A 26,952-nucleotide genomic window follows, 5' to 3' on the forward strand; every position below is an offset into this window, starting at 1 on the left:
TGGGGGTGAGGGCGGGTGTGGCACTTTTCACGTTCACTTAAGCTTTTTCCCTAATGATGTGGCCTGTTATTAGGAACTGAAAATGGCGGTGTACCTAATGGAGTGTCCGTGTGATGTCAAAGATCAAACAGCCAATCAGAAAGTGGGGGTCACTTTCCGTGAAGCTTTGACTATGATTTCTGATTATTTGATTTATTTAAAAAAAAAAAAAAAAGGATCAGTGGGGGGGGACGATTTTTTTGAACAATTCGTTTGAACGAATCTTTTGAGTGAACTGATTCTAAAGATTCAGTTCACTTGAAAGAACTGGAATGCACATCACTACATAAAGGTCACTTGTGACTTGAATTGGAGGGAAAATAAATAAATTGTTTCCTCGTGACAGCCAGATGAAGTATTGGATTGTGATATAACCTTTTTCGTCGGCTCAAATTGCTAATATTTATCCTATTTATTGTGTAAAAAAAACAACAAAGAAAACTATAAAATCAAAACAAGTTTCAGTCTGACCAACCAATCACAGGATAAAATCATAGTGACGTCAAACTGAGCGTGAAATCTGATTGGACAAATCCAAATGTGTAGTGCAAGCAGTGCAGCCCAAAGAGATGCTACAAAATGAAAAGAATGGACAGAGATCAGTATATTTTTATGGAACAAATTATGAGAAATTGTTGAAAGTAAAAGAGTGAAGGGAATCTTGTGTATATTTTTAAACGCTGCAAAACACAACATTCATAAAAGATAAAAGCAAAATGTTATGTACATTGTGAAGCTTACAAAGTGAGTCTATACAGTTGTCAGGTGTACAAAGTCTTACATTTTTTTGCTATAACATCCCCCAAAAAACATGACAGCCTCTTTTTCAAAACACTTTAAAAAATATGATTGCATACCTGGAAGGTGGATATAAATACAATGAGTTATAACTATAAAATGCTAAGCTATTGTTGAAAAATCTGTGGAGAAAAAAAACAATGCTTTGATATAAATAGCCGCCTGCTAGGTGGCGCTGTTGTGCGGCAAGCACTTTTGCCACGAAGTAACGGGAAGCGAAAGGATGAGGAAAAGGACGCCTCCGAAAATGAGGACAGCGCCTGCCGAGCCGGCACAGGCCGCCGACCAGGACAGCTGGTGGTGCAGCGGGACGGAGTGGTCGCTGGACAGCAAGGCCAGCACGGACTGGTGAAACATCAGGACCGAGACCAGGACCAGGACACCTGCACATGTGCCAGCGTTAACATGATTGTTTCTTATGGCCGTATAGAGGCGAGGTCCGACCTGAGAGTATGAAGCAGAAAGAGGCTGGCTTGAGGAAGAATGCCACGCCTTTGCTGAGCGTCATGATGATGCAGATGGAGCCCGTCACCATCATGGTCAGACTGAGAAGAGCAGAAATGGCAGCCGCCAGGTTCAAGTCTAGGACACAAACAACAAGAGTTGTTAGGGGTTAGGGTTAATCATTTTTTTTGTTTTTTTTAAAGCTTTACTATGCATGATAATTTTTGACCCCCAAAAAAATCCTTATGGTGAAGGGTCAAGTGTCAAAGGTTAGAGGTCCAGGGTCAATGTTCAATGGTAAAAGCCTAACTACACATTGTCATTTATTCACACAAAAAAATAGCCTTACTATATTAGGTGTCGAGGGTCAGGATAAAGGGCCAGGTATCAAAGGTCAGAGTCAAGGTTAAGGATTCAGAGGTCCAGTGTTGATCGTCAATGGTAAAAGCCATGGTCATTTTTTACCAAAAAAGCCTTACGATATTAGGGGTCAAGGGTCAGGTGTCAAAAATCAGGGTCAAGATTTAGGGTTCAGAGATCAAGGATTGACAGTCATTTTGTTCTAAAAAAATGGCATAATATATAGGGGTCAAGGGTCAGGTTTGAAAGTCAAGGTTCAGAGGTCAAGGGTTGATTTCTAATGGTAAAAGTTTTACTATACATGGTCATTTCTTTACTAAGAGAAGCCTTACTATATTAGGAGTCAAGGGTCAGGTGTCAAAAGTTAGGATCATGGTTCAGGGGTCAGAGGTCAAGGGTTGACAGTCAGTGGTAAAACCCTTACTATACGTGGTCATTTTTTACTAGTTTGAATCCCTAATGTAAAACCTTAGGGCTATTTTGGGGTTTGTATTAGTTTGGGACAATTAACTGGCTGGATGAGCCAACGTGACAGCATGCTGGCAAGTGAACCATGTGCTGATTTGGCTCAACTTGAAAGAAATTTTATTGGCAGGTGAACACGGACAGATGCAACATACAAATCCTGCGCCAACATGTGCAAGCCATCCATGTCACCATTAATTGCATATTGGCATCCCACCGACTCATAGTTGAAGCACAGAAAAATGACAAATACAACAAGGATTGTGGATCTCATTTTTTCTTTTTCCAAGCTTCTTACTCTTGCTTGTCGTCTTCTTGAACACGACGGCGTTTTCCCCCGAGGTGAAGAATTTGAAATAGGTGCAGTTGGATTCTGGAGACAGGAGGAAACTTTAGTACAACAGACACTATTGTCCTTGCAGGCATCATTTCTATTTATATTCAAGTGTTGAGTTGGAATACACACACACACACACACACACACACACACACACACACACACACACACACACACTGCACATATGGTTCTGCCAGCAGTGGTACGAGGGACAATTATGTCTTTACTGTACTTCAGTAGATTTTACAAATATGTGTAAATCACTTAAGTATTTCTTTTGATTGCGAGGAGTTAAAAAAAAAAAAAAAACATGAACGCCTTGATTTATTTTCTATTTTAGTTCAAGAGAGCCGTTGTGATCTTTGGGTCTTAATAAGCATCCAAAACAGGGACAAGGAGGTTGGAAAAGGATCTGAAGAGGAAGATTAGGAGGAGCGAGGTGGGAGCACAGATGGAGGGGAGGTGAAAACTGAAGAAGGAAGCCACAGATGGAAGAGGAGGAGGTCGAGGGAGGGAGGGAGGGATGGTAGAGTGAGAGTGGGCGGAGGGGGCGACACGGGAGGTTGCTTAATACTGCATTAGAGCTGTTCTCCCTTGGTCCCTCGCTGTCCTTCTCCCCCTCATTGGCCTTTCACTATATTTAGACAAAAACTGTGAAGTGGACAGATTCCACTGGGTTTCCCGGGCACATAGTGACAACTCGCACCCGGGCTGCGCGTGCTTGTACACAAACGGCGAGCCGTGATTGTAAGATGGGCAAGAAAACAGTTGCTTTTTTGGGGGGGGCCAAACAAACATGGCGGGGCTGGCGGCCATCTGCCGGTCGCACGAGGGCGTGTGAGATATATTGTCGCAAACAGAGCGGCTGCCGTCACACATCACCACGCTGTCACATATGGAAAGTGGACGGATTGCGCCGTCAACACAAGCAAAACTGTGACGGAAGCGTTTTCAGCTGCATCATACGTGTCGGATATTATTACATAATGCTCGCCTTCGCCCTCCTCTCATTGGTTGTTCCTCTTTAATGATCGAATTAGCATGTATGGAGGGCCGACCTAGATGCACATGGTGTGCATATACGCTATGTGCGGCATGCGGCATCATGTTCGCACCCCCGCGTGTTGCATTTCCAAGACAAGTTTGCATTTGAGGCACACGAGCAGGTTGTGGAATGGACCGAGCTGAATTGGTTGCTTGGCTTAGAATTTATTCGAGGGCTCTAAAAGATTAGCATTAGCATAGCATTTTTTTTTAAGGACATCATGATGCTTAAGTTTCCTTGGTGTTCTTTGAAGCAACCATATGTAACAGCAGAGTTGAGCAAATGACAAAGTTTTGCATGTAAATACAAATTTTGCACACTTTGAACTGTAGTCATTTTGTTCATTCTCATCTCACAACTGACAAAGTGTATCTTTTGAAACAAGTGGGGAAGCCAATGACATTATGCTTTGGTCGCTATGGCAACCATCAAACTTGGGTTTCACACTTTGACACAGTAAGCAGGTGACTTTTGCTCAACATGGCAACAACCCAAGTGCCAATCCGCTTTCTAAATGAATGACAGTGGCAGGCCTCACCTCCCGGTAGTTCAGCCGGACCGCAGCTGGCCCTCTCGGGGTCCACGTCAGCCACCCACAGGGTGTGCACACAGGCCTTCCACAGGCCGTAGTGCGCCATCTGGCACGTCTGGTTGCCGGCAAAGTTTTTGGGCTGCGCCAGCTCCACCCAAAATTCTGTGACCACACCCAGCACGGTGAGCGTCACGCCCACCGCGCACACCAGGAAGACCAGCTTGATCTTGCCGTCCTGGCTGTCGCTCATCTTTTGGGTTCGCCTCTGGGCTCGTCCGCCCTTCAGGGCAGCCAGTCCGCCGCCGCCTTGGCCACCGCCCGCCGCCCCCATGCGGCCCTCCTCGTCCTGGGGCACGAAGAAGTTGTTCCACATTTGACCACGTGGGTTTGAGGTGGAACACTTGGGAGTACTTAGTATTGATGCAATGATGAAGCTTTTAAATTAAATAAATAAATAAATAAATAAATAAATAAAGCTACCACTAGGATAGAGGTTAAAATAAAATAAAATAAAAAAGGCTATAAACGAAGCTCCATCCCTGTTTCCTTTCTTGCAGTTCTCTGAAAAAGAAAAGCAACAATAAAGATAAAATAAAATAATTTTCTTTTCTTTTAATTGTGTCGATTTTATGTGTGTTCGGCGACCTTGAGTGCCGTGAAAGGCGCCATACAAATAAAATGTATTATTATTATTATTATTATTATTATTAAAGCAGACAGCAAAAACCACAGGTGTTATTTATATTCAAGGTCCTAAGTTCATCACAAATTTAATAACATGCCTTAAAATGATCTGAAGTTAAAGAGCAGAGGGACAAGAATGGATCCCTGGGAAACACCACTAGGAAAGATTACATGATCGGATGCTTCAGAGCATGATAAAGCTTTTACACTAAACAACTTTTGGCTTTGAGGATGCTCCACCACCAAAAACGCTTTATCATGCTAAACTAGAAAACCAAAGAAACATTTTATATACACGGATCTAGTAGAGTAGTTTGATGTGGGGGGGTCAAGGTGAGTGCCACAGTGGACCGCCCATCTTTTATTGTCCCATCACAAATCTCAGACACGAGTTGTCCCCTCAGGGTCATGGATTGGATGTGGATCCCTTCTGATCTGAGGGGGATAACGTGGTGCCACAAATACCCCACGCCCTGCATCACATGGCATGAGATATACTGGCAATCAGGTGTGTGTGTGTGTGTGTGTGTGTGTGTGTGTGTGTGTGTGTGTGTGTGTGTGTGTGTGTGTGTGTGTGTGTGTGTGTGTGTGTGTGTGTGTGTGTGTGTGTGTGTGCCGCGTGTGATTTAGGCGTCTCAAGCATTTTCCGCTCCCCACCGAATATAAGCAGGGGTCCTCAGGAGCACCGTTTCAACAAGGTGGCAGCTGACCCACTCGCCGTGCAAGTCAGGCGATAATTCAAGCCTGAACCAAAGTGGGCCTCCCTAATTGACCCAGCCAGGGGGGGGGGGGGCTTTGACAGGTCACACAGTGGACTAGTGGTCCCAAAGGATTTATATCAGCACCGGACTACATCAGCCACCTGTTTGCTTTTAACGCTGGCTTGGGCTGTTCATTCAAAAGAACGGCAATGACACTACATTTAGGTTGTAACATCGATAGAAGATTCACATTCCAAGAGCCAACGCATGAGAAACATCAGTCATCTTGTTATGCAAGATGGACTAATACACAGGTGTCAAACGTGAGGCCTGGGGGCCAGATAGGGCCCGCCACATCATCTTATGTGGCCCGTGAAGACAAATTGTGCATCAATTCAAGTCATTACTAAAATTGCAAATTGGCTTCACTTTAAAAAAATCTTCTTTTTAAAATATTTGAAGAACAGCTATTGTTTTGTAGCTTATACTGTGTATAATATGAAGCATTCATTTATTTGGGTTGACAGTCATAATAGCCCTCCGAAGGAAACTATGACTACAATATGGCCCGTGACAAAAATGATTTTGATATCCTTGGATTAATTAAGATACACCCTACAGAGGAATTATGAGATCCAATCAAAGAGCTATAACATTATAGTGAGTCATAAACATTGTGTTTTGTCATCAGCCCACATTGGTGCAAGATAATAAATTGGTCCAATTTTAAGGTAAGGGCAAAGCAGGGCAGCTTTATTTACAGTATATAGCGCATTTTACACAGTAGTTGAAAATACGACCTGACAAAATGAAAAATATGACATTTAAAGGCATTTACAAACAAAATAATCAAAAACATTTCTAAAATTAAAGTATTAAAATCACCAAAAGAACATACAATGCAATAGTTTTGAGAAATTTATTTTACAAATGTTTTGAAAAATAAGTATGAAGGGTGGGGGAAACAGTTTTTAAACTGGATTCAAATACAATTTTTAATTCTCGATTAACAGCCAAACTTTCCCTTTAATCCCAAATGGTTAATTTTCCAACTTTGAATCACTTTTGCAACTCTATGCATAAGTAAGAAAAGCAACAAGTGCGAGGGGGGAGGAAAAGAATTCTGACCTGTAAGTTTGGTGCTGAGTTCAGGAGAAGACTCTTGAAAATTAAGAGAACGAGAGAGTTAGTGAAAGAGAAAGAGAGCGACGGAAGGAGGGGGGGGGGGGTACATAACAGTAACGGAAAGTGGGTGCAACAGGGGAGGGGGCTTCAGCCCGGTTGGCTAACACTCTTTAGGAATGATCCGTCTATGTGCGTCTGTGGTCACTGTGCAAAACCTAAGCTTACTACTTACTAACATTACCCGTACACGGCCACACATACATACACGGTGGAATACAGAACGCGAGCTGTGCCAGTGAGATTGAAAACATGTCTGTTTCTGTCACACAGCGGCCGTGCGTCTATTTTGGACAGGCACCTGTTAATGATATGAAGTGAGAGGGGGGGGGGGGACAGTCGGCCGGGGGTGGCTGTCAACTTTTTTTTTTTTTTTTTTACTTCGCTCGTCTTATTATGCAGCTCAACCGTCTAATTGGAAGCCATCAAAAGTGCAACGGATTGTTGATGCCCACTCTCACGGACAATTAAGACGTAATATTAAATTTGATTCTTCAAATCTTGAACTCAAACATAATTTTTTTATGTAATGTGTCACTGATATATTTTGAGGAGTCGTTTTTTTAAGCTGAAAATATTGCGGTTTCTGACATGACATACCACATGCAAGGGTGAGGCAGCGCCGCCTTGTGGACATGATGGGTAATTGTCATAATTTAGTGCTCCATACAGATTGGTCAGGACGCTTATTTTCTTAATAGCTGGAAAAATATTCTACATTTTGGTAAACGAAACTACCGCTGCAGATTAACTGAACGATATTATTTTGATTTATTTTACTTGCCATAAAATAAAAACAGGCAACTATTGAATCGTCTCCCTTCAGGCCCATCAAAAGCTGATCTTTTTTCCCCCCTACTTGCTTAATTTGGTATAATTGTTAATATTGCAGCTTAACGAATAAAGCATCTACTAGTAACTTTTTTCTAGAAAATGGGCCTAAAAATAATTAATTCTTGTACCTTAGCCGCCGGAGTTGTGTCAGTTAGCGTTTCCAGTACAGGACGACGTGTAGGTATAATTCATGTGTTTATTTGGTCTTGTCAGAGAGGTGAGACGATGCACACAAATGAAACAAAAAAAAAAAAAATTTCATCACCGGGTCCAAGCACAAGTTACAGTTCAGATTTGGATGTTAACAAGGGACAAGAATTGGCAATGCGAGGCAAAGTACAGGAGATTAACGCCTTTGGAAATGGATCGGACTAAATGAAGGGCCGGCCGGATTTGTTTCCTCGTCCAATTGTCACGGAATCATTCTGTTAAGGCTTTTGGTAAGCAAAATCCCCGATAAATATGTTTTTTGAGTGTTGCCTGGACAAAAAGCTGTTGAAAGAAGAGGATGGCTAGAAAAGATTGGATGGAAAACATCCTTTACTGTAGTCGGTGTTATTCTACAGGCTGAGTAGTACAATGTGATGTTACAAGCCGGAGCCAGCAAAAGCTACACATAGTTTGGGAACAGCAACATTGACATTCACACGACACATTCTCGAGCAATCGTCCTGAGGGGGGCGCGGGGCAGTAGTCTGACGGAAAAGAGAAGGGAAAAAAAAACAAAACAAAAGAAAAACAAAAAAAACAATGGCGTCTTTTCTAGTCTTTCTAATGGCGGCAAAACTCAATTGGACGTTACAGCTAGTGAATAATAATAATAATAAGTACGAGGCGGCCCAACAGAAATGCCCTCATTCTTTTCATTTCGGTCTTTTTGGATTTGCCCTCGGTGCACCTTTGACAAGTTCCTTCCATTTTAAATACAAACATTTTACGCCCCCCTCCCCTCTCGGCAAAAAAATGACATCTCCGGCTCACAAAGTATAAAAACAGTTGACCCCCACCCTGGACCTATCATAACACACATTTTCTCAAAAAGTTTTAGAACCCCCCCCCCCCCCCCCCACCCCGAACTTCCCACAACCAGAACAAGCCTACTTGACTTCCTCTGAGATCTCACATCACACGTGGTGATCTCCACTGACAAAACAAAAAAAACAAAAAAGTTCACTCAATTGGCTTATCTGGTCAGTGGGAGCTCAAACCTCCCCAGCCAAACTACCCCCCCCCCCCCCCCCCCACATTATTTTTTCCCCCCGTCTTGCCTCCTCTACCAGAAGTCTCGGCGGTGATACGCATCAGGGTCGCAGTACTTGGTCACCACTACTCTGTTGGCAAATTTCCTTCCTGTCAGACCCTGCATGGCTTTCTGGGAGTCGAACACCGACATGAATTCCACAAAGATCTGCGAGGCACACGACAAAAAACATTGGAATGCAAGTCTCATTTGACAATCTGATTGTTTTGTCTTTGTTCCGAGGTGCGGGGTCTCACCTTGCCGGTGCCGGGCACTTCCAGGCCGTCGACGGGCCGCGGGATCTCGATGCTCTTGACTTGACCGTACTTGCTGCACTCGTCTCGGACATCTTCCACAATCTCCTCGTACTCTTCATCGTCCACCAGATCCTCGGGCGCCACCATGTTCATCAGGCACAGCACCTCGGTGGGCAGGCCGCCCATTTGGGTCACGGTGCTGTTCATGCCCGGCACCTGCAGCGTGACGGGGGTCTGGTTTATGCTGGTCTGTAAAAGACACGCACACAAAAAAAAAAAAAACGGTTATGACATGCGACACAATTTTTTTTTTTCCATTTACTGGATGTATTTACACTGGCACATACCAAAGTGGCGTTCTTGGATCCCACACTGGCTCGCTGCACCAGGAGCTTCTTGTCTCCCAGCTGCATGCCGTTAAGCCCGGCAATGGCCTGCAATGAAGGGAAGCCTTGAAACGGCTCCGTCGCCGCGATGCGTGCCGTCCGTCATCTCGTGTTGCGCTTTTTTTCATTACCTGGTCATTGAGGTTGACGTCGACATATTCACAGAAGGCATATCCTTTGGACAGCCCTGTTGCGCTGTCCTTCACCAGGTTGAAGGCCTTCAGAGGGCCAAAGGACGTCAACAGCTCCTTTACCTGAAGAGCACAAATGTACATTTCACAGAAGCAACCACGAGTGAGTCTACAGGATTTCTGGAGGTCCCAGCAGATCTCATTTAATACTTTTTAAAGCCTCTATCTCACTGAGGCGCATGAAACATTGAGCCAGACATTTGTGTTGCCTTCGCGCTTCATGTTATAAAAAAAAAAAAAAAAAAGTAAACGATAGTAAACTTCAAACTTTTCAAATTGAGAACAACTTAATTGGAACATGAAGCAACTTGGGCATTCCTGCTCATTTCGTTCATTGTAAGATACAACTCATCCTCGTCCTCCACAAATAGATACATGCAATTCACATAACACCAATGGTGTTCGCGACTTGGAGTCACTGACAAGCCGGACATAAACTCGGCTCTTGGCTCTCAAGGGGGTCCGAGAGTGCCCGTGCAGACCCTCCTTGAGAGCTGTGACAACCTACAGTGGCTTGGTGTTAAACTGCTAACCGGCAGCCTACCAGTGGAGTTTGAATATTTGTTGCTTTTGGACTGGCACTTCAGGCCTTGTTTTGTGCAAAATCCAATTTGAATGAATGGCCGCCGAGTATTTCACATTCATCCTCAATTGTCTTTTAATGAGGACAAAGAGCATGAAATACTGAGACCTCAAGCTGGATCTCCAATAAATGCAGCCACAGATTTCCACAGAGGTCAGCCGGTTTACAGTCCAACCACTAACCTGGTCATCATTCAGGTAGTTGGGCAGCCCGCCGATGAAGAGCTTGTGGGCCGAGTCAGGCACCACTGTGGACACCACTCCTGTGTTGACAACAAGACCTTTGAGGAAAGCAAACAGTGCAAGCTCCCATACATATTTACTCAAATGGAGAATGAATGATGCCAACAGGAGTAGTAATAGTAAAAACCATTAATTGTCTGTGTACCAGGCACATAGACACTGGGGTTCTCGCTCATGCCCGGCAGCGGCTGGTAATCGTGTGGACGGCGAATTTTAAGGCTTTGGCCTTGAAAGATGATCCCATCAAAAGCCATCGCCTGTGTTGTCTCATCCACTGAGCGGAACTGGACAAGAAAATGTACGTTATTCAATGTTTGCTTTTAAAGACGCGTGGAAGCTCACCGGCGCAAAAACCCACCTCAAGGAAGGCAAAATTCTTATCTTGGTTAATCTGCACAGCGAGCACAGGGTTTCCAGGGGCCTGAGTAAGGCCACCCAAACGCATCTGAGCGTTAAAAAAGTCCATCATTGACTCCTAGGAACAAACAGAAAAGGGGGAGAAAAAAAAAATCACAAATGCGGAATGATGTTAAACGGCGCACACAGGTTTAAACGTATGTGGCACCTCAGTGATCCCAAAGGGGATGTTCCCCACGTAGAGCCTGCGAGCCTGTCGGGTCATTTGGCTTCCCACGACGGGCACGGGGGTGGGAGTGACGGCAAGGCCGTCCGGAGTCATGGTGGGCAAGAGGGCCGTGGCCGGAATCTGGCCAGCAGCTGTGGACACAAATCCAATGAGTCCGCTGGATATTTTGCTAGGTCAAGAAGTCATTCGCGATGGCACTACCTTGCATGGCTTTGTACTGCATGGGGCTGATGTTTTCAAAGCCGGGCGGTGGGACGTCCCAGTACTTTTTCACCTTGATCTTCTTCTTTTCGCGGTGCGGAGAACGGCTGTGGGAAACACACGAGACATTTGGAGTTAGGGTACGAGGTGAAAATGGTCAAATCAAGAAGAACGCATCACAATCTGGAGTTGTTCGTGTCAAACAAAACAGGGGGGGGGGGGGGGGAATCGATGGCGACTTGCACGCAAGTCAGTTTGTTTGTAGTTCCCAACGCAGGACATGATATGGTGGCACAACAAAGCAGCTTTGTGTTCAATTTGCTGTATTACCTTGCAGTTTTGTCCTGTGGGTAGCTCTGTGGCGAGCTGAAATGACATTGGAGGGATTTCACACAATGATTCTCTAACATTTACACTTTTAAAATTCTATGGACTCACGCCCGACTCGACTGGGAGGATTTCTTGGCGCACTTTTGATTGGGAACATTCGTCCTGTCACTAAATCAAAAGTGCCTGCATACTTTGGTGCATGTGAAAAGATCTGATGTGCAGGACAATGTCTCCCTGGTAATGTACTTGTATTTTCTTTTTCGGTGTTACGTTATCATTCAAATTATGCAGAAATCAGGGTGGACCTAATTTGACTATTGGGAAAAATTGGTTTTCTGCAGCCGTGGTTAACATTTGAACATCTAAAGCTATCGTTTTAGCTTCGGTGTAATTTATTCCCCGTAGATTGAGTCACAAAGACGGACGGTCCTAATAAAGCTCCTGAGATGGATGGAAAGAATGTGCAGATGTGAATTTGCCGGTGCTAAAAATAGGCCTCATTTATGAAGATGCAAAAATCCCCAAATTTCAATGGACACGCATAAGCTCAGAGAGATCTTAATACCACAGAAATGCAACTGTCCTGTGGTATAAAATCGCTTATTCCCCAGAAAAAGGGGCGAGCCAAAGAGGCCAAAACAGACGAGGTTTAAAGAAGGAATGATGAAGTTTGGCTATGAATGTAAAAAATCAATATGAGAAAAATGTCAAATTATAGCAAACACGGTGTGCCTGGCGATCATCGGGTCCAACAGATGTTCCCAGTTTGCCAGTCCGGTTGTGGATGAAGAGAAGTGGTACCCACCTGCGTCTGTGTCTGCGATCCTTACTGTCGGCACGGCGATCTCGGCTACGCCTCTCCCCGTCTCTGCTTCTCCTCTTCCTGTCTCGGCTGCGGCTACGGGAGCCGGAGCGGCGGTGATGCCGGTTCTCCTTGTCCCGCTCAGCTGGACCACAGAAAAGATGGAGGATTTATGCAGATAAATGTGATGGACGTGCATTAAAGTTAAAAAATATATACTTTTCAGTTGACAATGTAAATACAGCAAGGTTAAATAAGTCAACCACTCTTGAGAGTTTGTAAGATTTTGGGAAGTGGCCGGAAAAAAAAAACAGGAACAGCAACAAGCAACCAAGGATCATTATCAAGGTTAACGCATAAGAGTCGAAGACAGTCGATGGCCTTGTTGGCAAAGCTACGAGGACATGCCATGATGGCCTAAGCTAACGCTTGATGTATTTTGTTCCTTTTTATTGTGCCTGGTTATCAAAACTATTATTGTACTATTATTGTTGATAATGTACCACCAATGGTTGCCAACATGAGGTGCCTCCTGGCCAGGAGCGATGAGACAATGAGATCTCCTAGGAATGTTGTAGAGGTGGTCTCTTATTTCTCGCATGTTGATATTCATCTGTTCTTTTTAAACTTGGATAAATATCGTGAGAAAAAAAAATACATGGTCGACGTCTTCATATTGACGAATATCGCCAAGTGGCATTTGTTCATTCCGAAATGACATCTGACAGCTCGTGGAAATCGAGCACTAACGTAGTTTCTACAATTAAACTTACACTTGGAATTGTATTTGTTAGCATTTTGGTTTACGTTCTTCTGTAGAAAGTAGTTAGTCGAAAAAGTACTTTAAACAAAACTAAATGTACATATAATGAAGTACTCGACTCAGCGACTACAGGGTCAGTAGAAAATACGGAGCACATTCGCTGTTAATATGATTCATTCAAATTTACTAAATTAAAAATATATAATTCTGACAAAAGTGGATCCATCAACACAGTAGCAAGCGGTCCCATTTTGAGCCTGTAGCTAACGACTCAGACTGCGATGCCCTTAGCGTTCCAGTAAATAGACCGGGCCTGAGTAGCCTAGCGTGATGGCGGCAAGAGAACTCAACGGCGTCGGCACACATTTTCATGAGGCACCTCTAATCGTGTGCGACGCTTACCTTGCTTGTTTTCAGACAGTTGGCGTTCAAATTCGTCGAAGTCCGACATCTCTGCAAGCTTCGGCGTCTTTGCGCGTCTGCGTTATTCGCTCAAAAAAGTGCACCTTGAAACCCTCCCCCTAAAAATCTTGCACGAGGAATTAGCTACAACTAGTAATCCACTATAAATTGACTATATACCGATTAGCAAAAAAAGAGATGAGTTGGCTTTATTTGTAAATCGATGGGGGAGTCATCGGGGGTGGGGAAACGTGGGTTAGCAATGCGAGCTAGTTGCAAAGTCCAGCAGGAGGAAAAAAAAAATAGGCCCGGCGCAGCAGACACTAAGATAGCTTAGCTTAGCGTGCTAGCACAGACAACGGAATGAATGGGGACTATCAAACTGCACGACAAACACAAACTTCGATGGTGAAATGGCCGCCCCAAAAGAGCAGTCGTCCGGCTTCCAATTACTAACGCCCACTTCTTGTAAGATTCAGCGGTCGGTGAAGAGTACGAAGAAGGCTATATGCCCGCTTTTCTTTCTCCCTCCGTCTCCCTGGTCCTCCTCAACACCGGAAGCTCATGAACGGCTTTCCGGAAAATGGCCGTCAGCTCATGTTTTTGTTTCTTTGAAATTTTATTTTAAATTCGAACTAAATGACTAACAAAGTAACTATTTTCTATGTTTTTATATTTATGGCAAATGTTATTTATTTGCTGTGAATTCGGTTAATTTGAACGTCGCCCTACTGTTTTTATTGAAATAATGTACTTATTAAAATAATATAATAAAAACAAATAAGTAAACAAGGGCGAATACACTTTAACCAGCCCAGCCCGTTAGTAATGGCAATAGGTGTGCGGTACACGGGCCCTCTCCTGTGGGATTGAAAATAATTATTATCCAAATACAGTTCAATTGTATTTAACTTTCATGTAACGATTGCATTTGTACCAAATTGTAATACAAAGTTACACAATTCAAAGACACAAAACACAAAGTAAGGTAGAAACAATGAATATGATTGACAAAAAAAAAGTAGACACAAAACACAGTAATAATGAATAATACCTACTCATTGCCGACAATTACAAAGTGGCTGTACAAAAATTTAAGTGCATATTCAAAAAATGTTCAACATATTTTTGTGGATTGCATCCAAACATTACAATAATACAGCAAAGTGATTATTTTTGCATCACGTGGATACCATGGAACTCACAGAACAGGATTTCCACATAAGTATTACACATATAGATAAAAAATCTATATCAGTGGTGGAAGCATACAATGTTTAGTTTTTGGCATTCTAAGAGAATAAAATCCTTCTCTATGCCCGCGGACTTCCTTTCATCTAGCCCTCTTGCCGTGGACCAGGTTCTCGTGTCAGTGTCTGAACCTGTAGGAAATAGGCAGCAGCAGGTTGTTCTTCTTCAGGACTTGCACCCTGCTCTGTGTCTCTTCGTCCAACGTCGTATAGCAGCGGCGAGCGTAATCCAACAGCTTCTCTTTGGATGGATCAAACTCTCCGACCACCGCCACTTTCTCGGGAGCCACCAGCAGCAGCTCGGCGATGGGTGTGGTGGAGGCCACTGTGTTGCGGTCCACACCGTGGATTTGAAATGCCTTGGACATGTTTTTTAGACGTTGGTATGTGAGGAGGATCTTCTTATACCGGAAAAGCACTCCAGCAGGATCTTTTACTGAAGTACAGAACATAAAGAGCGTAAGTTACACCAGTCAAAGGTATTTGGACAATGATGGTATTATAATAATAATAACACGTTTAATTTCTAAACTATATGAAGCGCTCTTGTCTTTCCGTACCCCTTTGCCTTTCTCGAAGGCCTCGGAATATCCGCCTCCTCTTGAATTGTTGTTTGTTGCTGTTGATGGGATTTTGCATGGCATCTTCTCCTGATATCATTTCCTCCTCTTCTAAGAAGTCGTCATGCTCCAAGTATTCATCCGATTCTCCCAAGAGTGGAAGCGAATCTGATGAACGAACGAAAATGACAAAAAGACCACAGCTAGTGATTTAGCTTGTCCGATTCGCATTACCTGTACCCAAGTTTCGTTGGCCACTCAAGTCATTCATCAGAAGCCCTACGGCACGGTTGGCGCCGCTACCACTGGTCGACGCACAGCCAGCGCCGAGGCCTTGCAAGAGGGCTGCGGATTGCGTCGAACTGTACCGAGCATTCACGGAGGCCATCTGATTGCTGATTGGATTGGAGATGTGGTTTTTACAAGAAGCCGCAGGTGGAGCAGCGGCGGGCCTCCGTTGGATAAATTGGCGAGACGGCAAATGCGCCGAGTCCCTTTTCTGTTGCTCTATGAGAAGAAGATGCCAGTAAAGAGCTAAATTTATTGCAATATCCTTGATAATGGTGGCATTCCATAGAAAACGTCTCATACTAACCAGCGGGATGTTCATCCTCTCTTCTTCCCTTCCAAGTGAATCGTCTGGACTCATAACCTGCAAAACACAATTTGGGTGGCTGAACGGTAAGGTTTTATCATTATGAGGAGGAACTATTGTTTTAATTGTATTCATCATCATGAAAACAATTCTGAGAACACTACTATTTCCTAGTCTGTCACCAGAATGCTCTTCGTGGCGTCATTGTACTGACCCTGATCTTGCCGCAGGCTCTTTGTGGACGAAATGAAACAATCCAGCTGGCAGCGCAGAAAATCCCGCTCCTCTTCCAGGTCCTCAATTCTTTTCTGAAGCCAGGAGTTTTTCTCGACAGAAATCTGCAGTTGTGTCCGCAGGTTAGTAATCACCATGAAGGAGCTGTTGACGTTAGACAGGCCAGCAGATGGCGCCGATTCTACAAAGAATTGAACAGTGAAGATAACTTTGCTATAGGGAAGTCAGTCGTCCTTGAGAGAATTTTAAAAGAAGGAATGAATCCAAATTGCAAATCAACATTCACCTTCAAAATGTTGATCACTTTGATTGAAAAATCCCGCTGGTTGCTCAAAGTTGCTTTCCTCTAGTGGCATGGCTACTTCATAACTGTCTTCATTTTTTAGAACTTAACAGGGGGAAAAGAACAGTAATGAATAATGATAATTTTATTTCAAAAGTGCGTATAATCTTCTGAACATAATTATCTCACTTTGTAGGTGTAGAGAGCCTGAGTGATTCTTGGACGTGGATGCAGCATCAGACCTGTTTCCATTCTCCATTGGTAATATCTAGAAAAGTGGAATAATATTTAATTAGAGGACGAACGATTAAAGATTCCTTTGGAAAAATGTGTAACAACTGTAATTTGTATCTTGGAGTGTTGTGTAGTTTCACAGTATTATAATGGCGACTGTTTTGAGTACTTTATTTATCCACGTGAGCAGGTCAAATAATTAGCAACAAGTATTTAATTGCACAGTTGTAAACCACTGAAAACAATAATTACAGTCATAAACATAACCTTGATAAAAAAAAAACACATTTTTAAAGAGCGCTCTGATGCTTCGTATTAGATGCCATTATAGGGAGGTGTACCTAATTGGTGTCTGATTAACATCTCTGCAAATTATGTTCACGCAAGATGATATTTCTGTCATTCCATTTATTCTTCCATTAAATAACACATGAAACAAATATATAATTATAATTATTGTTATTTTCTAGTCGGCCTTTTGCGAACGAGCTCATTACAAGCCTGTCATAAAGGCGAGCAACGGGAAAATAATATACGCAAAAATCGTTTTTCTTCAATTCCGGGTGTTTCATTCTGTCTTTCGGACCATAAATTTCATTATTTCGATTGCAAAAGTGTCAATATGGTTACAGTACGTACCGGATAAAGGCTGGTAATAACCTTATGATAGACATGTAATAAGACGTTGTTATTACTCTGTCATGTCGCCATCTCGCGAACCACTCTGCTAGCTAACAAGCTAACAATAACACTATACATGCGGGTTGACGTAATTTCCGGTTACAATCGAGTACAAAGCGAATGTGGCGCGGCTTTCGAAATAATCTATGCATTTAAAATTGCCACGACATGCATAATATGCAATAAAACTATGTTTACTTGAGAAAGCGATTTTGCCTGTGTTGATCTCAACGAGTCAAAGAACAGGACTGCGCCGTTTTGCCTCACTAGTTGCAGTTAGCGGGTGCAGAAATGATTGTGTTTCAAATTCACCTGCGTTGGCGCTAGTGAGTAAAAAAAAAAAAAAAAAAACGTTCAGGACAGGTAGAACAAGTGACGAGGTGTCAGGTTTCGATCTTTACTGGAGTTCTTCCTGCCGGGGAGTGTCAACAACTATTTGAGAATAGAACTCGTCAACATACAAATCTGGATACCTTTAAGGTAAGACTTTTAAGATGATCATTTGTGCGTTTGTTTTTTCACAATTATTTCTCGATTTCTTTAGAACAGTGCTCGTGATCTGAAGGTTAGTCTCACCTGAAGCTCACGGGACAGGTGTGGCACTTTTGACCGTTTTAACACCTAGTCTATGTTTGCACACATTATTCCGCCTGCTGCTCAGTTTAAAATTTTAAGTTTTAGAATTTTAGTTGGCTGCACCTTTTACTTGCAGTTTCTTTCGCACTGCAATTATATTTACAAAAACGATCCAAAACGTACAAATACAAGAGCAGCACCACACACACAAAATAGCCAAATACTGAATGAATGTAACATTTAACACAATTGTATTCTTGTCCATTAATAGTGCTTTTTGTTTGTGTGTTGGTTGTGTGATATATATATATATATATATATATATATATATATATATATATATATATATATATATATATTTTGCAATTCAATTTCCATCGAATAATGAATTCTCAATCAATGTACATGTGTTTAGCAATGGCCCCAAAGTATGACGGTCTATCCCACTGCAAGCTGGCCCTGGTGTTTGCAGTGCTGATGGACCTGCTAGGTGTGACCTCCTTGCTGCTGGGTGTCTTTGCGCCGCTGGAGATCCAGGGAAGAGACTTTGGGGATTTTCTGGTCTACTCTGGAGCCCTGTTGGTGCTGCTGTCTTTGGCGGGCTGGGTCTTGTGGTACAGTGGCAACATCGAGGGTCTGACCTCCAGGAAGGAGCTGGGGGGCGCCATGGGCGGCGCTGTGGACCGCCTGGCGCGATCCCTGAGCAGGAGGATAAGGCTCCCCAGGACTCGCAGCAGTCCCACATAGACACGCACTCACTGCCGCTGTGTACAAGGACAAACAGCAATTGAAAAGCAAGGCGTTGCATTCTGTTTCAATATACAGACTCTGAATATTTACCCATGTTGTAGAATACTCCATGTGGCCCTCATTTTAGTTAAACAAACCAAAAGCTATGAAATAAATCACTTTTTTAATGTACAAGATTGCAACTCATTTGTTCCATGTGCACAATTGCATTTAAATACTGCATAAAATGACACGCCGTAGCTTAGGAGAAGATATTAAAACAGTAAAACAATCAAATGATTCAAAGAAAAACATGATTAGAGCAATAAATACGTACATAGGATCTTATATTTCATAGAGGCCAATTTTAAATGTGGAGGTATATGTAAGTAGAGTATACCTAATGAACAATGAACTTTAAGCCCCACATTGAAAGAAAAAGGAACATTTAGAAGCATGATGCTCTGGTTCCAGTTTGTAGTAAACAATAAAGTATATACAGTACACACAAGATGATGGAAAAATCTTACCATCACAATGGCGCATTCATACGCAAAATGTTTGAAACACAAACTTAAAATGCAACAAACTAGCATGTGTGTGCATTTGAGATTATCTGAGCGAAATTGAAAGCATTAGTCTCAGGTGGTAACAGGGAGAAGAACAAAGAACAGAATAGAGAGATATTTGCATAAAAAGCCGGCAGCGGCAAAGGCACCAGGAGGCAATTTTTGGGATTTAACGTAGTGGAAAAGATTTGACAAAAGCTGTGACTTCCAGGACATGTCAGAGGGCAGAGTTGGGCACGGGTGGGCTGCAATTCTGCCAAATGATCATGTGACTCCGTTCAGATCGTTGTGGTGTCGCTTGGGACAACTCTACTGAGCCGTCGCTCTCGTCGTCTCCTGCAGGCGTGAGAAAATAAATCAGTGAGGGGAAAACAAAAAAAAAGTCAGAAAAGTGACATTTGCAGGCCTTTGACTCACCAATCCGGAAGTTGATGTAGCCCTCACCTCCGCTGAGGATAAGCTGAGAGCTTGCCATGTTGTTGCCGGTGCTCGACATCAAGCAACCTGACCAAAAATGTGGGGATTTAAATCAGATCATAATTTCATACATCATTTGCTAATTAGATTTAACATTTTTTTAAATGTTTTTGCAACAAGACTGCATAAGAATTCCGCAACATTTTTAAGCTAATGAATGACCTGATGCGCCAATGATGAAGCGGACAGCTTGTCGGTGTCCGTGGTAACACAGCTGGGCCGTCGCAACAGAGCAGTATGGGATGGAAACGGCTTTGGACGCTGTGGAAAACAAACTTGCTAATTAAAAAAAAAAAAAAAAAAAAGAGTCTGCCTTCAAAAGTACAAAGAGGTGTATAACGCTTACTTATAGACAAAGGGATGGAAAAGATTGCGCCGCCCGCCGTGCCGACCCACAGTCGGCCGGAGATGACAGCCAGAGAGGAGATCTGAAGAGGCGAGAGGTTGAGGAAAACTGGGCCTGCGCACACACATTGAGAGCCAATTATTAATAAACAAGACTTCATTCATAAATATAGCGCGTTTCAAATCGATGATGTGCCGACCCAATGATTTGGTAACCAAAGCAGCAAAATCCACTTCCTGCAGCGGCTGCCCGGTCGACCACTCAAAGAGCCTGAGGACAGAGTCTAGTCTGCAGGAGGTCCAAACGCCGTTTCCTCCGTCACACAGGAAGCGAACCTGCTGCTCGCTGCGCTCCGAGACGGGGAAGACGTGCTGACGAGGCAAAAAAAAAAAAAAAAAAAAAAGAGACTCATCATCAGACCGGCATGAAAGTGATTCTGTGTCTCTCTCTCTCGGCTGGATTACCTCCACCTTCCTCCTGTTTATGTCAACCATGTGGACTTTGTTCCAATATCCAACCCACAAGCGCCCCCCTTTGGCAAGGCAGCAACGAATGGGCTGCACGGGGTTGGAGCCCAGTGGCATTGATGAATGTGACTGCAAGTTCCAACCACCTTCAAATCACAGAACATCATTCGAATACATCAAGTATGACGGAAACGTATTCAGTCTGCTGTTACCTGAACTACTGGAGAAGAAAGCCAAAGTTCCGTCACCTAAGCCAGCTATGACTTGACCTTGGGAGTATCTGTCGACGTAGAGTGTTGAGAAGATCTCATTCCCATGTCAAGATAAGATTCATTTAAAAACGTGCACTCACTTGAGTGAATGAACGCTTTCAGAGAGGGAAACTGAGTGCAGACAGCGCCCCCTGTCTACAGAGGCTGGATGTATCACTATACTGGAGAAAGAAAAGATCACATTTGAACTCTTCAACCAGTTTTGGTTGCATCCTCATTTGGACAATTTTTGGACGGTAAAATAATTAATTATGACATTGTACAAAAGGCGAGGGTGGACACAGAAAGCTGCTTGTTCAGCATACATTTACCTTCCTTCCTGCGTTCCAATCCACACCGTTCCTGGAGAGTCCCCTGACATAACAAAAACAGGAACGTGTGAGAGGGGGGGGGGGGAAAAAATCCAGCCGAGTGGCGCTAATCAGTTTCCAGTGAAACCGCAGGCGAGGGTGGGACGAGACTAAACAAAGTTTGGGGAATGTTTGCGAGGGGTGTGGGCACTGACCGACGGGGGGCACGGCACAGATGCAGAGGGCGGGAGCTGTGGGGGGGAGGCTGAACTGATCCAGGACAGCGTTGGATCGGGCAGGGTCAATCACTGTGATGCCACTGTTGGAGGGAGGGCCAGAAACTACCCACACGGAACACTGGCCACGTTTGGAACAGATGTTACTTAAGGTTGACTGGCAGAAGGGACGAGCGGGAGGAACTTACCGTCGCCTCTCCTGAAATCTCAGGTGGGACGGCCACCGCGCAGTTCAGCTGAAAAAAAGCAGCAGGTTTGAAAATGCTTTGCTCATGAGATCTAAATGAAGGTGCCTCCACCTTTGCAGTGCAATCTCTTTGGTCCAGTAGTCGGAGTTGCGTCAGGACCGGCACGTCTTTGGGCTCCTGGACTGGTTCCTGAGATTCCTACAGCCAAAAGGATTGCTGACACCAACCAAAGAACATGTCAGGGCGACCTTCGCATTACCTGAGTGTTAGCCAGAGGCACACTCCAGCCGTGCAGCTGCCGTTTGCCCAGCATTCCCCAAATGTGTGAGCGAATCTCTCTGTAGAGTTCCCGTCTCCTGGCGCGAGGTGATGGCACCGCAGCGGCGGATAATCTGGGGAGAAAGTCAAATGAGAGCCAAGATGAATAAAAAAAATAAGAAACAAGACGTGGCCGCAAAGAGTCGCTTACTCGGCCTGACTTTGAGCGACTTGCTGTCGCTGTTGAGGCGGCGGCAGAAGAGGCCGAGTTACTGACGAGAAGGTTGCACGAGGTAGGATCAGGGGCTGTTTGCTCAGGCCAAAAAAGCGATTGAACCTTCAAAAGAAAGACGATGGGTAACAATAAGATTAGATTGCTCGTGATCACAAGTTGATCAATTTATGGGTAGTTACTAGGCGTCCATTTTGTCCCAATCGCCCCCAACCAAAACTTACTTTGCCCAAACACTTGACCTTCTCTCCTCTGAGAGCCTTTCTTCTTTTGTTGCCCTACACGGGAGGAAAAAGGAAACGAAGTCATGTGGTGTCAAAATTGTAAAGTCAGCCATAAGCGAACAGTAGGACACACTTTGTACCTGATTGTCTGGCTTTGCCTCATTGCCTCCTGCAGTTCAAACAGTCGCTGTTTGTACTGGTTCTTTTCCATGACCACACGAGCCATTTCCGAGCGAGAGAAGTGCCGCGTGGATGCGGCCGATGAGGCCTGGATGGAAAGATTGACACTGTTAAACAGCGAGTGGGCAAGATATACAAATAACGGCAAGCCATAGCATTGAATCTAATGAGAGAAAATTCCACCTTCATACAAACGCTAATCAAGTTGAGTCAAAAGACTTACTTACAAATTAAACAATTCAAGAGTTTTTTAGAGATACAAGCTGTCAATCATCCGTAATTGTATTTAATAAAACCATATCAAAAACTGCTAGCTTAATGCTAACACACAATGTAAAACGCAATAAACAAGCTAACAAAACTAGCCATACATATCCCGTGATCATAAGACAAAAATTCACGGGTACATATCCTTTATCCTCTACAAAGAACTGCGAATATTGCAGTTCGTTTGTGACAGTCTTATGTGTTTTATTATCAAATTTACACATATTATGTCTTTATTATATCCTTCCTGGTGGACAAGGCGCTCACATGAGAGGACGTTTTAATTTTTCAGTCAGCAGTAAATTGGAAAGATACAATCAGTACTTACATCAGGATCCAATGACTGATATTTCTCCAGTTTTTCTTGAAGTCTAAGAAAAAAATAAATCAACACGAGTACAACATAAAATATGACTTGAAACCACCAAATCAAGTCGACACCGACCTTTTAATTTCCTCCTCTTTATCCTTTAAGCGGCCTTCGACTCGGACCACCGTTTCCTGCAGAGACGCCCTTTCCAGTTTGAGAGCAGAGCGGTCGTCCGTCAGCTCAATCACCCGCGAGATCAGAGCCTTGCGGGCCGTGTCCACCATCTCGCTGAAAGCAAGGGAAAAGGAAAATAAAACTCACAGTCCTGTGAGCAAGAGGCTTCCGATTAAATCCGACACGGGACTCACTGGGTGTGTTTCAATTCCTCGTACTGGGAAAGAATCTCCTCGAACTGGTCAGCACTTTCTAGATGAGAAAGAGTTGAATTGGATGCTTCAAGCCACGCACATTCAAAGTCAAAGACACTAAAATAGAGGATGGAGACCCCGAGTGATCCTGCATCTCACATGTGCCTTATCGGGTTTAAATAATTCTCAGGCCATTAATTGAAAGAATAAGAAAAAAAAAATAGTTTGTAAAATTTAAGGATATGAGTTTTTGTTCTTACCTCTGATGCTGGCCCCTTGGTCAACACTCTCAACCAAATCCTGACTTAGCTCCGACAGCTCCGAAAAAACAGAGTCTGTGTTGCGAAGTTCCCACTCCACGCTGTCTTCGTCCAGATCCTCCTCTTCCTCCTCCCTGGATTTCTCTTCCTTCTCTCCTTCTGTTTCTTCATCCACCCTGCCCTCCTTGAGCTCATCCTCCAGGCTGGTCTCCGTGGTGGCTCTTGACGAGACTCTGACAACGTCAAACAGACGGAAGCCCATGTGGTTTATCCATACTGCGGCTAGCAAATAGTATCACGAGCGTTCAGGTGAACTACCTCGCATTGCCCAAGGAGCCGTGAAAGTGTCTCAGCTCAGGAGTGGAGGTTATGATGTCATTAACAAACTGATCCGAGGCGGACTTAATGACATCGATCATCTTCTCTTCTTTGGCTTCTGTGTCTTCCAAACATAAAGTACCAGAGTTGGAGTGTGGGCTCTGTGAGCAGAACACAAACATTAGTTGAATGAAAAAAGTACAGACGTTGAGTCAATTTACCTGAGTGATGGAGTCCGATAAGATTTGGTTGGACGGGAATTTAGCATTTTTGGGATTTGTGTGATTCCTGTACAAGTCAAGAAAAAAAACATTAGCTTGTGCATTCCCGCTTATTGTGAAATTCCGTGACACACACATTACCTTGAAATTGAATAGTGTCATCATTACAAATGTATCTCAACACATGCTGTTTCTAAACATAGAAATAAAATCAATTTAGCACAACCTGAAGGGTGAATCTCTTTCAGACTCCTTCCTCTTTTCCAGCAGTTCCCGATATGAGTGAGCCAACTAAACGAGAGAACGGCCAAAGCGTGAAGGGTGAGATGACAAACAAAAAACAAAAAAATGCAAATAATCATCTTAAAATGGACAGTGGATTTTAACAACAATTTGGAAGATATCTGACTTTATTGTGTGTGAGCCTGAGCGTGCTGAGCTCTCTCCCCAGGGCCGACTTCTGCTCCTCTAAGGCAACCACTGTGACAACAACAAAAATGGCTTAAGGGAGGGGTGTCAAACTCATTTGTGTCGCGGGCCGCATCATGGTCATAATTTCCTGTCACAGTAGCTATAGGTTACACAACAAATTGATGAATAACGAGTTTTGAAATCACAGACGAGTAAAAAATAGTAAGAAAAAAATAAAAAGATGAATAGTAATAACAATTGCTAGCAATTTTTAATTTTAATTCCTACTAATTACAATTAATTCATCATAATTAGTCATTACAATTTGTAATTTTAGTATTGACACATGTAGTGCATTTGTCTTAGCGGGCCACATAAAATGACGTGGCGGGCCGTAACTGGCCCCCGGGCCTCGAGTTTGACACCTGTGTGTCAAAAAATGAAATTGAAAGCAAATCCTAAATGAAAGCACCACTGTATGAAAACACTCACACTGGTCCGCTTGCTCCCTGGCTTTCTTTTCGAGGCGTCTCTCTCGACTTTCCCGCTCCTTTTCCCTCCCTCGCATGGCTCGCCTTTCCTGCTCTATTTGGTCATCTAGCTCCAAATACCTCTGAGAGGAAGCAGGACCACAATATTGATCTCAAAGCTCAGCCATGAAAAATCACGCGAGCCGACGTCAGGCGCACCTCCTGACTTTCTTTCCTCTGAGCCTTCTCGGCCTGGTAGCGCTCCAGCAGGTCCTGTCGCTCTGCTCTCTCCCGCTCGGCCTCGTCCTCCCGTTCTCTCAGCTGGGCTTTGCAGCTGGCCAGCCCCTCCAGTACCCACACAAATATTGGTACCAGGGACTCCACCACACCCTCACCATGGGTCTCGATAACCGTCTGCATAATAAAGCCGAGCCACAGTTTGAACTCTGTTCACGGGGGAGTAAAAAAAAAGAAAACGATGGGGACGGTCACCTGTAGTTCGGAATACAGCTTTCCGGCCTCCTCGCTGACAATGTTGGGATCCAGCTCAAGTTCCCCTGTCCCGCACAGCACTCTCTCGCTGTACTCCATCGGCTCGGTAGCGTCGCACCGCCTCGGCATCAACTGTGAGAGATTTTACGACACCGCGCAACAAGTTGCGCAAACTCCAGCGCTACCCATCCTCCGCAACGTCATGTTCCGCTTGCGCTCGACAAGGGCGGGATCGTCGGGGACTGTAACAAAGGAAAAACGGGAAAACAAGAATCATTTCGGCAGGTTTATTCAGTGCAGATAAGCGTTGGAATCTATTGGAGCTAACACTTAAGTCGACATAGAGAATATCATTCATGATTGGACATGCCCTTTTCTTATTATGAGACATAATTGATGCTGAAACCTCGGTTGTGATTCACAATGCATGACTAACTTGGTGTTTCACACCAAACAAAAACAAAGGACAGTGCCCGGAGCGGATAACATTTAAAATTGTAATGGCTTGAAAAAGATTAAGTAAATAACTAGCTGTTGGTTTCAAATATGCGTATAGAACCTGTTATCACCATGCAAAACTACAATATTTGAACAATGGCATTATTTAATGAGTGCGGCGAGAAATTCCAGAGATTTAGATAAACTTGCAGGTGACTGACAGCATCTTATCTGAGCCTAGTCAGCATTTAAAGCTTATGAGAAACTCGTGTTCTGTCAAATATTACAATCAACTTAAGTTGTGAGGGATGATACAGTACGAGCGTGTTTAACAGTCTCTCCTGCTCATGTGTAGACGATAAAATAAAGACGCTGGCTATAGGATTTACTGCACAGTATTTAGAAACGTCAGCATTTAAGGAGAATGTACCTTGGAGGAGGCTAGCTACCAAAAGCTAAAGGTGCCACTTTTGAAAAACACGCTGTATAAATTAATAACTTGAGTGACAGGAGACACCTGAGAAGGCAAAGCCGGGCCGTCGCGTTGTTGTTCGACAAACTCACCTTGAACATTCAACTCCCGGGTGTTTTATATCACTTCTTCCCGACAAAACCGTACACTTTTGCCCAGTCTTTAGTTTGTGGTAGTGGGTAAGTGTCAATTGCACCGTACACAGTTTAGAAAAAGGGGGCGGGGTTTAGTTTGACGCGTGTCTCGTTTTAACCTTTTACCAATCAGGTTACAGTATTTATTTTGTAACCAATAGGGAGGAACATAAGGCGGGGCTTGCAAGCCCTGGGTTTTTCATGGGAGAGAAAAAAGTTCCTGAAACTTGAAAGGTAACACGTGATCACGTTGTGTGTCATGTGATTCGGGTCGTATTCACCGCCCGCTAAATACTTCACATACCTGAAGAAATAAGCACTCAACTAGTTTAAACTCAGTTTGAACGTTTTAGCTGATGCAGGCATCACGCTTGTTATAAATAAATAAATAAATAAATAAATAAATAAATAAATAAATAAATAAATAAATAAATAAATAAATAAATACACTGGCATCTTGGTGTTTGTTTTAAAGTGCTCTCTAAAGTTGAGATGAGTTTCTCTAA

The 26,952-nt window shown here is 43.6% G+C and overlaps 5 protein-coding genes across 10 annotated transcripts; 1 reads left to right on the forward strand and 4 right to left on the reverse strand.

Annotated features, from left to right (window-relative positions):
- Positions 1-793: 793 nt before the first annotated feature.
- cacng6b (calcium channel, voltage-dependent, gamma subunit 6b) lies at positions 794-4,393 on the reverse strand. Its single transcript, XM_085919066.1, has 4 exons — positions 4,027-4,393; positions 2,405-2,479; positions 1,282-1,419; positions 794-1,220 (listed from the first exon to the last, which is right to left on the reverse strand). Exons 1-4 carry the CDS (start codon positions 4,391-4,393, stop codon positions 1,003-1,005), a joined length of 798 nt encoding a protein of 265 aa, XP_085775192.1. The 3' UTR covers positions 794-1,002.
- A 4,273-nt stretch (positions 4,394-8,666) lies between these two features.
- Positions 8,667-13,977, reverse strand: u2af2a (U2 small nuclear RNA auxiliary factor 2a). Of its 4 annotated transcripts, none has more exons than XM_085918677.1 (12): positions 13,405-13,977; positions 12,243-12,384; positions 11,438-11,473; positions 11,108-11,214; positions 10,886-11,037; positions 10,679-10,795; positions 10,466-10,604; positions 10,261-10,340; positions 9,436-9,558; positions 9,266-9,352; positions 8,919-9,167; positions 8,667-8,829 (listed from the first exon to the last, which is right to left on the reverse strand). In XM_085918677.1, exons 1-12 carry the CDS (start codon positions 13,451-13,453, stop codon positions 8,695-8,697), a joined length of 1,416 nt encoding a protein of 471 aa, XP_085774803.1. In that variant the 5' UTR covers positions 13,454-13,977; the 3' UTR covers positions 8,667-8,694. The 4 variants fall into 4 exon arrangements, with proteins under 4 accessions (XP_085774803.1, XP_085774802.1, XP_085774801.1 ...); XM_085918676.1 differs by having other exon boundaries at positions 10,261-10,358; XM_085918675.1 differs by having other exon boundaries at positions 10,448-10,604.
- A 226-nt stretch (positions 13,978-14,203) lies between these two features.
- On the reverse strand, positions 14,204-17,454 carry LOC147052399 (coiled-coil domain-containing protein 106-like). Its single transcript, XM_085918838.1, has 8 exons — positions 17,200-17,454; positions 16,516-16,594; positions 16,330-16,431; positions 16,024-16,224; positions 15,810-15,866; positions 15,449-15,721; positions 15,215-15,382; positions 14,204-15,090 (listed from the first exon to the last, which is right to left on the reverse strand). The coding sequence occupies exons 2-8, from the start codon at positions 16,583-16,585 to the stop codon at positions 14,774-14,776; spliced, it is 1,188 nt and encodes a 395-aa protein (XP_085774964.1). The 5' UTR covers positions 16,586-16,594; positions 17,200-17,454; the 3' UTR covers positions 14,204-14,773.
- A 26-nt stretch (positions 17,455-17,480) lies between these two features.
- Positions 17,481-18,801, forward strand: tmem238a (transmembrane protein 238a). 3 transcript variants are annotated; one of them, XM_085918841.1, is made up of 3 exons: positions 17,481-17,721; positions 17,786-17,806; positions 18,233-18,801. In XM_085918841.1, the coding sequence occupies exon 3, from the start codon at positions 18,235-18,237 to the stop codon at positions 18,562-18,564; it is 330 nt and encodes a 109-aa protein (XP_085774967.1). In that variant the 5' UTR covers positions 17,481-17,721; positions 17,786-17,806; positions 18,233-18,234; the 3' UTR covers positions 18,565-18,801. The 3 variants fall into 3 exon arrangements, with proteins under 3 accessions (XP_085774967.1, XP_085774966.1, XP_085774965.1); XM_085918840.1 differs by having other exon boundaries at positions 17,486-17,721; positions 17,786-17,835; positions 18,233-18,799; XM_085918839.1 differs by lacking the exon at positions 17,786-17,806 and having other exon boundaries at positions 17,517-17,721; positions 18,233-18,775.
- LOC147052401 (C-Jun-amino-terminal kinase-interacting protein 4) lies at positions 18,719-26,551 on the reverse strand. Its single transcript, XM_085918837.1, has 28 exons — positions 26,405-26,551; positions 25,403-25,644; positions 25,130-25,324; positions 24,933-25,053; positions 24,439-24,509; positions 24,256-24,320; positions 24,030-24,096; positions 23,809-23,969; positions 23,491-23,723; positions 23,231-23,288; positions 22,998-23,150; positions 22,881-22,923; positions 22,246-22,373; positions 22,106-22,159; positions 21,861-21,986; positions 21,651-21,783; positions 21,503-21,589; positions 21,392-21,439; positions 21,183-21,324; positions 20,989-21,031; positions 20,758-20,838; positions 20,618-20,685; positions 20,403-20,551; positions 20,138-20,309; positions 19,939-20,052; positions 19,755-19,853; positions 19,533-19,619; positions 18,719-19,451 (listed from the first exon to the last, which is right to left on the reverse strand). The coding sequence occupies exons 2-28, from the start codon at positions 25,529-25,531 to the stop codon at positions 19,333-19,335; spliced, it is 2,946 nt and encodes a 981-aa protein (XP_085774963.1). The 5' UTR covers positions 25,532-25,644; positions 26,405-26,551; the 3' UTR covers positions 18,719-19,332.
- Between the last annotated feature and the right edge of the window lie 401 nt (positions 26,552-26,952).

This window comes from Syngnathus leptorhynchus, chromosome 8 (assembly GCF_054491065.1).
Source record: "Syngnathus leptorhynchus isolate UIUO chromosome 8, UIUO_Slep, whole genome shotgun sequence".
NCBI lineage: Eukaryota > Metazoa > Chordata > Actinopteri > Syngnathiformes > Syngnathidae > Syngnathus > Syngnathus leptorhynchus.

Excerpts from the sequence above, each read along its gene's own strand:
- cacng6b (XM_085919066.1), bottom strand. The coding sequence starts at position 4,393 with ATGTGGAACAACTTCTTCGTGCCCCAGGACGAGGAGGGCCGCATGGGG. Across the intron at positions 2,480-4,026 it reads TCCGGCTGAACTACCGGGAG|AATCCAACTGCACCTATTTC; the intron begins GTGAGGCCTGCC and ends TCCTGTCTCCAG. Across the intron at positions 1,420-2,404 it reads CAAGAAGACGACAAGCAAGA|ACTTGAACCTGGCGGCTGCC; the intron begins GTAAGAAGCTTG and ends TTTGTGTCCTAG.
- u2af2a (XM_085918674.1), bottom strand. The coding sequence starts at position 13,453 with ATGTCGGACTTCGACGAATTTGAACGCCAACTGTCTGAAAACAAGCAA. Across the intron at positions 9,353-9,435 it reads ACGTCAACCTCAATGACCAG|GCCATTGCCGGGCTTAACGG; the intron begins GTAATGAAAAAA and ends CCTTCATTGCAG. Across the intron at positions 9,168-9,265 it reads GATCCAAGAACGCCACTTTG|ACCAGCATAAACCAGACCCC; the intron begins GTATGTGCCAGT and ends TGTCTTTTACAG.
- LOC147052399 (XM_085918838.1), bottom strand. The coding sequence starts at position 16,585 with ATGGAGAATGGAAACAGGTCTGATGCTGCATCCACGTCCAAGAATCAC. Across the intron at positions 16,432-16,515 it reads AGGCTCTCTACACCTACAAA|TTCTAAAAAATGAAGACAGT; the intron begins GTGAGATAATTA and ends CCCCCTGTTAAG. Across the intron at positions 15,867-16,023 it reads GAGCCTGCGGCAAGATCAGG|GTTATGAGTCCAGACGATTC; the intron begins GTCAGTACAATG and ends TGTGTTTTGCAG.
- tmem238a (XM_085918841.1), top strand. The coding sequence starts at position 18,235 with ATGGCCCCAAAGTATGACGGTCTATCCCACTGCAAGCTGGCCCTGGTG.
- LOC147052401 (XM_085918837.1), bottom strand. The coding sequence starts at position 25,531 with ATGCCGAGGCGGTGCGACGCTACCGAGCCGATGGAGTACAGCGAGAGA. Across the intron at positions 23,151-23,230 it reads GAGGAATTGAAACACACCCA|CGAGATGGTGGACACGGCCC; the intron begins GTGAGTCCCGTG and ends CCTTGCTTTCAG. Across the intron at positions 22,924-22,997 it reads AAAGAGGAGGAAATTAAAAG|ACTTCAAGAAAAACTGGAGA; the intron begins GTCGGTGTCGAC and ends TTTTTTTCTTAG.